Raw genomic sequence first — 12508 nt, 5'->3', positions numbered from 1 at the left:
ATTCAGAAACTGTAAGAAACTCCTAGATATTTTTAAGTCTCCCAAAACATTACAGAACTAGAAGCAGTTCTAATGAATTACTAGAATTGATCTGGCCTCAAAATATCTAGGTCTTTTTTGTCCATTATATTTCAAGACATTTTTGGTTTGAAGAATATTGCTATGTCCTGAATCATCCCTCAGAATGGCGTTTTCTAGACTAGAGGAAGTTTCACCTGAGAGAAACAAAACATTCCAAACTTCTCCAAAATATTTGATCATTTTATTGATTCATTTTGTTATTTATTTGTTTATTCCTTCCTTCCTTCCTTCCTTCCTTCCTTCCTTCCTTCCTTCCTTCCTTTATAAAATTTATTGGCTGCCAAGGTAACTCTGGGTAACTTGAAATTTTAAAAGATAAAAATTGTATAAACTAAAACATAATACAAAAGCAAACACTGCAGCCCAATTAACGATGGGGAAGGCGAGAGCAGGATGGGGGTGGGTGGGATCTGTTGTTAATCTATGCTCCCCCATTAGAGCCCTTACTCTGTGGTGGCAAGATGTCCCAGAGGGCAGGTGCAGCAACAGAAGGCCTTTCTCCTGGACTCCACTAGCCAGAATACTTGGGCCAACAGGGCCCTCAACATGTCTTTCCTGCCAGCACAGGTGAGGCTGGTCAATCCCAGTAAGATGAGACAGTCCCTCAAGTGGCCAGGACCCATGCCATGAAGGGCTTTAAAGGTGATTACCAACATCTAGAAATGCAGCCAGAAGCGGACTGGCAACCAATGCAGCTCACAGAACAGTGGTGTTACATGGGCCATTATTTGGGCCCCGAGAACTGTCCATGCTGCTGCACTCTGCCCCAGCTGTAGCTTCTGAATGCTCTTCAAGGGTAGAGGTCTACCCCTATGTAGCGCGCATTTCAACAGTCTAATTGTGAGATGAGTAGGGCCTGAAAAACATTTTGTTCATTGCTGCCTCAAGTCGAACTAATTTATTGAATCAATGAAGCAGCAGAAAACCTATATTATTGCTTTTTCTCCATTTTCCATCTTTCTTGGGAATGATAGCCTGCATTCACAATAACTGTTTGGCAGACTGTTCCAAGAATGGCAGCCTACTTGCAGGACTAGGATTTTACAACTCTCCTGTCTGATGCAGCATCTTCACATGGGAGTGATGCAATCTTCGTCATATACAGATTTGACCCAGCTCCTCCTCACCATAGAAAAAAAGGGTTAGTCTTTTATTCAAAATGGGTAGGAAAATTCTGAAAAGAACAGAAGGAAGAACCTATGAATAGGCTTTTAAAAACCTGAATGACAGCTAGAGGGCAGCAAAGAAATATACAAACTCTCTTGTATTCTGCTATAACTTCTAAAGTTCTCTTCCAGAAAAAACACTATAATGAACAAAGCAAATTGTTCAGTTCTCATCTTTGACAAATGATTGTGTCATTTTGAATGACAGGCATATTAAGATGAGAATCCTCTAAATTCTTGACTTATTTTATTGTTTGTTTTCAATATTTAAAAACTGCTGACTCAAAACTCTTAGCTTACAAAACACTGAACGCATTTAAAACATTAAAATTGTGGGAAGAAATATCCATCTGGTTCAGTTCCAGTCTGAGAGAATGACACTGGAAACATGGAAGCTGATTGGAAAAATGGTTTATTGATGAAGCAGAACCACATAGGTTTATGGTTCTGGGCAGCTGACAAAATGGAGGTGAGAGGGGGGGGGCGTTATACCAGTGGTGAAATCTGAACCGGTTTGCTACTGGTTTGCTGGCCGTGCATGCGTGCTATGCACGCGCATGCGCAATACACACTAAATCCGCTCTGTGAGCGCATGCACACTACACAACAAAAGGAGGCTTGGAAAGGTAAGTCGAACAGCGAGCGGGGGAATCAGCTGTGGCGCGCGATTGTGGGAACCTTTTTAAAAACTTTTCTAAAGCATTTTTTACTAACGGTTCAGGCGAATAAGTAGTAAAAAATGCTTTAAAAAAGTAAAAAAAAAGGTTTTGATGATCACAGCTGTGCCGCATGATCATGGGAACTGCTTTTTTTTTCCTTTTTAAAGCATTTTTTTACTACCTATTCATCCGAACCTGTAGTAAAAAAATGCTTAAAAAGTTAAAAAAAAAATTCCGACGATCAGTTGAGCAATGTGCATTGCTCAGCTGATCACTGGAACTTTTTTTTTTACATTTTTTTACTACCGGTTTGGGCAAACCGGCCCAAACCGGTAGCATTTCACCCCTGGTTTATATCTTCTTTGGGCTTTGCACTTGAGCTTCCTGTTCCTGTGCAAGAATATGTATTCTATTGACTGTTGTCAGATTCATATGGGGTCTTGTAGGGGTTTATGTAGGGGTCGTAGCTGGCTCTACAGGCAAAAAAAAAAAAATGCAAATCCTAGGTATTTGAGGTAATTTTGTCAACCTTTTGTTTGTTCCTTATCTGAGTTTCTGTCTTGGCCCAGTCTCTCTGAACGGATTACCCAATCTGCATTTCTAAAAGCTAGCCTGAGTTTCTGCTTGGGGCAGGGAAACTGGGATTGGTTTCTGAATAGGCTGGCCCAATCTTTCTTAATGGGTACAAAATATCTGCTGGGGGCTATTAAGAAAGACTTGGGGACTGCTTTCTGTCTCCAAGAGCATATTTCTCCATTTCTCCTTTACGGAAATACAATATTCTGCCTTTTTAATATTTCTCAAAATATTTCATTCTTCTAGGAGGGTGGGCGCTGACTTTCTACAAAATCAATAAAAATCATTATCATATTACATCTGAATCGATATAAAGCCACCTCACAATTCATAAAAGTAAGAATTAGTTTTAACCTCTGTCGAAATGCTCAGTTTTGATTGCTATAATAGAAGGCAACAATGAGATCTGGTGATTTCTATTTAATAATTAATAATAAATAATAATTTATTTAATAAACTATTTAAAAGGAGTAGAGCACCATGTTTCTTACCTCCTTTCTGGTTTTATGCTATTGAGACAAAGAGCAATAATAATTCTGCAATTATAAATACAACAGCAATATCAGAAATAACAGAGTATCAGAATAGAATAAAAACTTAATATCACTTAAATTGGAACTCTTAAGCTGCAGTTCTCAAATCACAAATTCTTTCCAGAGTGTTTAGGCATCATAGTTATAAAAGAGAATTCTATGATGCCTAAACACTCTGGAAAGAATTTGTGATTTGAGAGTTGCAGCTTAAGAGTTCCAATTTAAGTGATATTACATTTTATTAAAAAGGTAACAATTATCTGTCCTACATTTGTTTACGAGTGAGATGTAATTTCTATTTTTGTCTCTAATCTGATTTTAATTGTAACCGGTTAATACTGTACCTTAGAATAGAATAAACATTTATTAAAATGGAAGGTAGGAACTCTAATGTTCAAGCATAAGAGTTGAGTGCAATTGTATGGATCTTTTTTCTGATTTTCAATGGAAAAAGAACATTAAGATCACTTTGAATCTTATCCTTAGAATGAACTGGTATGTTTTATAGCTAGTACAGTACTCTGGTTATGATTGATAAAATGATTGATTTTCTTCTGTATGGGGCAGCAATGTTGCAGAATTCAACATTACTGGAAATTAATTCATCATTCGCTTCGTGGCGAAGGTTGTTGAGAGTGTGGTTACACGACAGTTCCCACAATTCCTGGAGGAAACGTCCTATCTGGATCCGTTCCAGTCGGGTTTCAGGTCTGGGCACAGCACGGAAACGGCATTGGTCGCGTTGGTTGATGATCTCTGGAGGGCTCGGGACAGGGGTTGCTCCTCTGTTCTGGTCCTATTAGACCTCTCAGCGGCTTTTGATACCATCGACCATGGTATCATGCTGCACCGGTTGGAAGAGTTGGGGATGGGGGGCACCGTGTTACGGTGGTTCTCCTCCTTTCTCTCCGACCGGTCGCAGTTTGTGTTGACAGAGGTCGACCTCGAGGCCTCTCATCTGTGGAGTGCCGCAAGGGTCGGTCCTCTCGTCCCTTCTGTTCAACATTTATGTGAAGCCGCTGGGCGAGATCATTCGTGGCTTTGGGGTGAGATACCACCGGTACGCTGATGACACCCAGCTGTACATCTCCACCCCAGCGATGCCCTTGAAGTGATGGCCCAGTGCCTGGAGGCTGTACGGATCTGGATGGGGAGGAACAAGCTCAAGCTCAGCCCTTCCAAGACTGAGTGGCTGTGGTTCCCGGCATCCCGATATAGTCAGCTGACTCCATCGCTGACTATTGGGGGTGAGTCTTTGGCCCCCGTGGAGAGGGCGCGCAATCTGGGTGTCCTCCTGGATACGCAGCTGTCCTTGGAGGAACATCTGACGGCTGTTGCCAGGGGGACCTTTTGTCAGGTTCGCCTGATTCGCCAGTTGCGCTCCTTTCTTGATCGGGATTCCGTGTGCACAGTCACTCATGCCCTCATCACCTCTTGCCTGGACTACTGCAACGCTCTCTACATGGGGCTCCCCTTGAGGAGCACCCGGAGGCTCCAACTGGTCCAGAATGCGGCCGCGCGGGTAATTATGGGAGCTGCATGGCGCTTCCGCATAACACCGCTCCTGCGCGAGCTGCACTGGCTCCCAGTGGTCTTCCGGGTGCGCTTCAAGGTGTTGGTTACCACCTTTAAAGCGCTCCATGGCATAGGACCTAGTTATCTTCGAGACCGCCTTCTGCCACCGATGACCTCCCATCGACCCGTGCGCTCCCACAGAGAGGGCCTCCTCGGGGTGCCATCAGCCAAGCAATGCAGGCTGGTGACCCCCAGGGGGAGGGCCTTCTCTGTGGGGGCTCCCACCCTCTGGAATCAGCTGCCCCCAGAGATAAGGAGAATCCAAGACCTCCGTGCCTTCCGCCGTGCCCTTCAAACTTACCTTTTCCAACAAGCCGGGCTGGCCTAACAAATCCTTTAAATGATTTTAAATTTGTTTGTCTTTTTAAATTTTGGGCCAAATTGAGATATTTCCTTTTAATCTGTTCTTAATGTATTTATTATGTGTTTTTATTTGGCTGTACACCACCCTGAGTCCCTAGGGAGAAGGGCGGTATATAAATTTGAAGTAAAATAAAAATAAAATAAAAAATTTTCATTTGTAAAATGGAACAAATTTTGAAATTAGTTGCAATTCCATTTTAACCTGATCTTTTTTCTTCATCAAGTCAAAACTTTACTCAAAGCACATTGAATTGGCATTTAATATTACAGGTGCAAGGGTTTGATATACTTTTATTGAAAAAATTTCTAATCCTCGCTGAAGAAAAATGGTTAAACTGTAGGAATATGCTTCAACCTAAAATGGCTTCATATCTTTAAATCTTATGTAAAATTAAATTGTGCTACATTCTGAATTTGGAGTCTAGAGTTTATATTTCAATGTGATATACATCCTACACATTATTTACGGTATCTTTTTAATATACTGTTTACAATATACAGCTTTTTCCCCCTCTTACTAATTTCAATTGTGTTAAGCAGATATTTTTACAGTTCAGCTAAAATATCTCTGAGCCAAACATTGGGTATGAAATGTCTTATATTACCTTAAGTGGATGGTAAGAGAGTCAGTTTGTAACTAGGACACTATGCATTCTAGTTCCATCTTAGGTAACCAGCAGGATAACTTTGGGCCAGACGTTACTTTCATAAGTGTCTCTAGATGGCTCACAATATAATATTGCTTATCCTTTCCACCTTTCCTAACTATATTCTACTATCTTATAAACATGTATTTATAAAATAATAAATAAAAAATAAATAAAAATTTACTCTTTCCTGAAATTATAGCAACACCTTTGTAAAAGGTATATGTACTTTTTAGTTTAACAGGGCTAACTTCATTCAATTCTAATTTGTGTTTATTTTACATACATACATACATACATACATACATACATACATATATAGTATAGTCCTGAATTCATTAAATATGGATTTAAATTCCAGTTTAAACATTTCCAGTGCAAATTTTATTAAGTGAGCTTCATGGCAGAATCAGTAATCATTTCATAAACTGAATATGTTCCTAAAGGTCAATGAAAGCATCAGAAATATATTTGCCAAATCTCCCTTTAAATTAGAATGCAAATTATTATTTGTATTTCTGTAATAGAAGTGTTCTGGTTTGAAATAAGATTAGTTTTTTTAAAAAAAAAAATTCTAGGCTTAGGATGTCCTAAAGAACATCTTTGTATTTTTGGCCATTGTTGAAAAGGTAGCTAAGTTTAACTGATCATGGGGAATGCTACAAAGCTACAAACTGAAAACTGGTCATTTCACTTTTTTCAATTGTACTTTGAACAGTCACTACACAAGTGTTGTAACTCGAAAACTATCTCTATTGAACGATCCACGTAGTGATAATTGTACGTTGTCCTTAAGAATCCTTTCCGATATTTTCAGTATTTTTGCTTACTAAGAGTACTTATATAGAGAAGCAACTCCGGTTTTAACTTTAGCGGCGCCTGTGCGTATGCAATTGCCAACAGGGTGAATCAGGATTGCGTTGCTCGCGCCGCAACGCTTGTGAATTCGTTCAAGTCACTCCAAGAAAGGCGCGCGAGACAACTCCTCGCGCCCTTGCTCTAAGCCAGGAGCGTCAGCCGAGAAAGGGGCGGCGCACCCACCGTCTCCGCGCCTCCCTTGTCCCCGCCCCAGTCAGCTCAGCCTGTCAGCTGGCTCTACTGCAACCAAGGTGGCGGCGGGGCCGGGAAGAGCGTGAGCGAAAGCGGCTGCGCTGCTTCTCTCGGGGATGGAGGAGTCCCGCGCGGGGATGGGCCAAACAATCGCCTCCCTTTGCTTTCCCTGAAGAACCGGGCGACGAGCCGAAAACCATGGCGGGCATTATCAAAAAGCAGATCCTCAAGCACCTTTCCAGGTCGGTACCCTGGGCGCTTTTCCTCAGAAGGGGCGGATATCGGTGTTCTGCCCCCCCCCCCCCCCCCCAGTGCTTGGCAGGACGACTCGGCAACGGAACAAGCGGAAGGGGAGCATCCATTTTCTTCAGTCGCCAGGTTCAGAGTCCTGGGAAACGTCTGAAGGGGCCCTGCGGAGGTCGCTCTTCGCTCGTTCCTTGGTGGCTTTGCGAGTGCTAGAAAATAAAAACGCTGGGTTTGAATTGGCGGGGGCGAGAGCAATGGCGCTTGGTACCAGGCAGCTGAGGGGAGTAATCCTGGGGGCGGGGAAGATGCCTTTCCATAAAAGTACCCACCGGGGGCTTTTCTTGCCGCACTCTAGAAGGCCTTCGCGGCTCGTTCTACCGGTGCAGAGAGGAGGTCGAGATAAAGCTTGGTTGCCCGAGTTATGTAGCCGTAACCTGTCAGTGCGACGGGGCGCCGCAATTGAACAGCTTGTCTCTAGAACACCGTGGGTCCAGGAAAGCGCACGGGGGAGAGTGGGTGGATCGTTAATTATACTTGACACGTTGTCCGTAGGAGGAGCGAGCGGCGATTTAGCTGATGTCACCGTGAATATTTTCTCTTAATGCCATGTTGAGATGACCGCTAGCTACCCTGTTGGAAAACGCGATGCCTGCTAAGGGTTGTGATTCAGCACTGCGCTCCCTCCCTGCTCCCTTAGTTGTAGCTGAAAGGAGGAGAATTGCTGAGCAGTTTTTATTATTATTATTATTTATTTTATTATTTATTTAATTTATATACCGCCCTTCTCCCCAGAAGGGACTTTATAAATCTGAGTCCTTCGGGAGTAGGGCGGTATAGAAATTCAATAAAATAAATAAATAAAATAAATAACGCTGGCTAGGCGTTTGAAGCGATGATGTTTGTTTATTAGATTTATGTGCCGTGCCGTGCCCTCCATCTCAGTGTTGGGGTTGACTGAACAATGTCTCTTTACAGTAGTATAACACGGTTCAGAGGTGGGCATGATAGTGAGTGAGGTAATTTGATGCTGCTTTTCGAAATGCTAGGAACAGTGGGAGAGGGATGTACAATTATATATCTATATCTGCAAAACTAAAGAAATGTATTAATAAGAACTAAGTATTTTTACATTTGGTCAACTGATTTGTACTTTTGTCTTGGTTGGGTTTTACAACAATTTCGTGACTGAAAAACTAAAGATGCAAGTTTTGAATATGCTGTTGGTGTAGAATAGAATCCTGTATATCCGCTTAAAAATAAACCTCATGGAATTCAGAGGGACTCTTCATTTATAAAAAGAATAGCTGGTAAAATTAGAGAAAACTGAGGAATGAGTGTGTGGCAAACATGGGAACAATTATCTATTTTACTGACAATAGTGAAATTATGTATATTAATAGCCAGTCAGTATTTTGATTGGTTCATATGAACTGAAGATCTGGAGAAAATAATGAAGTAGTTTTCTGACTGACTGGCAGTTTTTCCTGAATGCATCAGCTTTTTGATAAAGCAAAGTGAAATATCAATAAAAATTATATAAACAATAATGGTCAGGATTATTTCCTAAGCATACATGCCTTTGTTAGACTGAAGCAATTCCAAGATGATCAAATGTCTTTTTCCCATGAATTATGAGTTTGACTTGGTGTATTGTACACCCAGAGACACATAGCAAAAATAAATGCATTGTCCTTATTAATTTGTTTTCAACTTAAACTTTTAAAATGAGGTTCTTTTAAAATTAATCCAAAACAACAGTATTTTAAGAAGCATTTTTAATAAAAAGAAAACACTGAAAATTTGAAATACTTATATATAATTATGAAGAAGCTATTTTTTTACTGTGTTTAAGACAAAACTGTTTAAAATATTTGGCTTCTGTGTTTGTTTCAAATATTCCTTTATGTTGTGCACTTCATTGTCTTTGTCATTCTGACTGTGTTAGACTAGATCATATGAATTTAGTGGAGAATTCTGCATGATCCAAGGAACTGGATGTGATGATTTTTGTTCATTCTGGTTTTTTCCTGTGAACAATTATTTAAATAATAAAGTGAACACTGTTGTAATGTTTTATGTTGCTTTATTAGCATGCAGGTTAAATGATGACCCATAATAAAAAGTAATCTGTGTTCTTATGCTAAGGGTTATGCAGATACTGTTATGTCATGATTTCCATAGTGAAATCAGGCAGTCCCAAAAATGATCTGACTACTGACCTTTAGGTTTCAAGGCAGTTACGGAAATTTTCATAAATTTACTTGACTCATAATAAGGTCAAAATGTCAGTTTCCCACACAACACATTCAGTACTCTTTCATTTAGAGTTAGCCTAACTATTGCCATCTTCAAAATCTCTTAATATTCAAGAATGATATCTAACTTGGCATTTTTTGAGTTAAATTCTCAGGCAAGCCTTATTTCCCCCGTTTTCACATTCTGATCCTTTTGTGCAGAATTCTGTAGTTTATGTAGCATTTAATTTTAAAATATGGAATTATTTTAATCTTTTCCATCAACATGCTCTACTTAAAAGTGTAGCAGTACAAATATGTATCTGCTCAAATATAACAGACATTCTATGTAAATTATTTTAATCCATGTCATCTATTTAGAATCACATTTGACATAAAGATTTGCAGTGATGGCCCCAGTTAAAGGAAAAGACAAGCATGCTCTTAAATGACGGAATATAACTAAACTATTATTGAATTTCCCAAATTACTGTTCTGCAACTGTTCAAAATAGAAAAATGAAGAACTAAGAGGACTGATACAAAGATCTATGGAAGATGTTTATGTTTGATAATGTAAAATGAATATTTTAACACTTTTTGGAAGCATCTGTCATTCAGTGATTAAGAATTTTTATTATTTTTTTCTACTTAGATGTTGACAGAAGATCTGATAACATTTAATTCAGAAAGTGCTTTTTGTTCAAATAACCCACTTGAATTACTGTATCTTATTTTCTTTTGGCCAATACAGCATGCAAACACATGCTATTTCTGTGTTGGCCAATACAGCATGCAAACACATGCTATTATGCAAAATGTAAACAATGAGTAATAAGTAGTGAGCAGAAGAAATTAAAGATGGGAATTAAAAGAAAAGGAAATTTAATTCAATATAGTTTCATGCAACACTGTTTACCGTATCTGTTAATACTTTCTATCCTTGCAAACACTAGTTTTCACCATTCCCTCACTCAATCATGCAATTTTTTTGTTCATTAAACTTCTTACTTTGGTCATCTTAAAATCATATCAGTTCCATTCAAACATAAGGCGTGGTGGCATAATGGTTAGAATTCAGTACTGCAGGCTAATTCTGCTGACTGATGTCTTCCAGCAGTTTGGCAGTTCATTTCTCACTGGCTCAAGGTTGACTCAGCCTTCCATACTTTCAAGGTCGGTAAAATGAGGACCCAAATTGTTGGAGGTAATATACTGACTCAGTATCAATAGCAGTAGCACTTAGATTTATATACTGCTTCACAGTGCTTTACAGCCCTCTCTAAGCGGTTTTACAGAGTCAGCATATTGCCCTCAACAATCTGACTCCTCATTTTACCAACCTTGGAAGGATGGAAGGCTGAGCCTGACACTTAAACTGCCAAACTGCTGCCAGCTTGCAGTCAGCAGAAGTAGCCTGCAGTACTGCATTCTAACCATTATGCCACCACGGCTTATGTTTGCACCACCATGGCTCAGTAAACTGCTTAAAGAGGGCTGTAAAGCACTGTGAAGTGGTACATAAGTCTAAGTGCTATTGCTATCTCTGTCTTCAGCTTTCTGTCTATCCTTTTTCAGATATTTGTTTTATTATTTGATCTTCATTGTAATAAAATAATAAAAAATAATTAAAGGATTTTCCGTGTGCAACAAAAAATAATGAATTAGTTGAAATGGTTTTGAAATGTATATCTGTTTAAAGTGCTAAAGTAAATGTTTAATAATCATAATATTTTCAATACTTTTTCAGAACACTTATTTATAGTATTCATTTATCTGTTTACATTTCAGTTCGGTAAATTATTTAGGGAAGTAACTTTGGTGTCTATGTTTATTTTTAGGTTCACCAAAAATCTATCACCTGATAAAATCAACTTGAGTACATTGAAAGGTGAAGGTCAGGTAACCAATATAGAGCTTGATGAAGAAGTACTTCAGAATATGCTAGACCTTCCCACTTGGCTTGCCATCAACAAAGTATTTTGTAATAAAGCTTCTATTAGAGTGAGTAAATTACTATTCCAGCTAAGGAATTTGGACAATTTTTATTCATGTTGCTCTTAAAATACTTTGAATCTAGTATTTGAAATAGTTTTAAATCTTTTTTAAGTTCAATAGGCTGTAATAAATGAAACTGTTTATGAAGCCTTCATGTCAGGTATGCCTCCTTTCAGTACTCAAGAAAGAAAAACCCTGACTCCATTTTCATAGAGAAAGGTACTTTTACTGAGTATGAACTGAATGCAATCAAAGAAAAGCAAGGCAATAGGCGCGAAAATCACATATAGAAAGCATCCTTAAAACCCTCCCCCCAATGGTCCAGTCCGGATTATCCAATCCACATTCCCTCAAGGTCATGTGGGGTGCAGCTTCCGATGGCTCCATCCTTCTGGTATGCCAAGACGGTTGACCTTGAGTGGTTATCAGCGTGTCTCCCAGCTGCAGAGAAACGCTGAGGAAAACTTTCTCCAATTTACTCCACCAGCTCACTTCCCCCCTCCCAAATATCTAGACAGCTCCCCTCTCCCCCCATTACAATGGCAGCCGAGCAAGCAAGTAATATAAAGGCGGAGGCTGACACTTCAATTTTGAGGTAAAGTCCAGGATTCTTTCAAAAGAATCAAACTACATTCTTTCTACTTTTATCACATTTTTCTTCTTCTGTCTTTCTCTGGTAGCTTTTTATCTGCCATTTCCTTTCTCTGTCACTCAATATGTCCACCATAGACACCAAACATTTATAGAAGGAGGGCATTTAGGGACTGGAAAATGAAGTCTGTAATAATAGAGATATTACTGCATAGAATAAAATGAAAGCCATTTTGGTCTAGCGCAGGGTTCCCCAACCTCCCGGCTGCGGCCCACTACTGGACCGCAGCCCATTCAGAACTGGTGTTACAGATTATTTGAAGAAAGAGCTAACTCTCCTGATGGATTTTTGAATCCATTTCCCCTCACAGATCCATGAATAATATGAATATCAGCAGGAATGAAACCCCAGAAATTAGCTGAAGAGGACTTTTCCCCGTTTTTGTCTGTATAGAATATGATGTTCCCAGAGATCAGATTCCTTCCTTCCTTCCTTCCTTCCTTCCTTCCTTCCTTCCTTCCTTCCTATTTTATCCTGAAAAATGATAGAGATAATTTGATTTTGTTTTTATTGATGTAGACAAAATTGTATGTTCCTTTTACCTCATGTTCTTTCTTTTCTGGAGGGAAAGTTCATTACTGCTTAAAATATTTTCTCTTGTATTTGTTTTCCATTACAGATACCATGGACAAAGTTGAAAACACATCCAATCTCTTTGGTGAGTTTTGAATACAGCCACTTCCTTGTGATTTTTAAAGTAATATATATATAGCTTATCATTTTCTGGAA

At 39.4% G+C, this 12508-nt stretch overlaps 1 protein-coding gene across 1 annotated transcript in view; it reads left to right on the top strand.

Moving 5' to 3' along the window:
• The first annotated feature begins 6704 nt into the window (after positions 1-6704).
• The window catches only part of BLTP3B (bridge-like lipid transfer protein family member 3B), a 59019-nt gene continuing 53215 nt past the window's right edge, over positions 6705-12508 (top strand). Inside the window, exons 1-3 of the mRNA XM_070947198.1 lie at positions 6705-6892; positions 10971-11133; positions 12399-12437. Coding sequence (XP_070803299.1) covers positions 6849-6892; positions 10971-11133; positions 12399-12437 — 246 coding nt within the window. The 5' untranslated portion in view covers positions 6705-6848. The remainder of the gene's footprint in view (positions 6893-10970; positions 11134-12398; positions 12438-12508) is intronic.

Source organism: Pituophis catenifer, unplaced genomic scaffold (assembly GCF_029215685.1).
Source record: "Pituophis catenifer annectens isolate HBS135680 unplaced genomic scaffold, rPitCat1.0.hap2 SCAF_7, whole genome shotgun sequence".
Classification (NCBI taxonomy): domain Eukaryota; kingdom Metazoa; phylum Chordata; class Lepidosauria; order Squamata; family Colubridae; genus Pituophis; species Pituophis catenifer.
The sequence above is the reverse complement of the archived record's forward strand: the minus strand, read 5'-3'. Positions and strand labels throughout refer to the sequence as shown.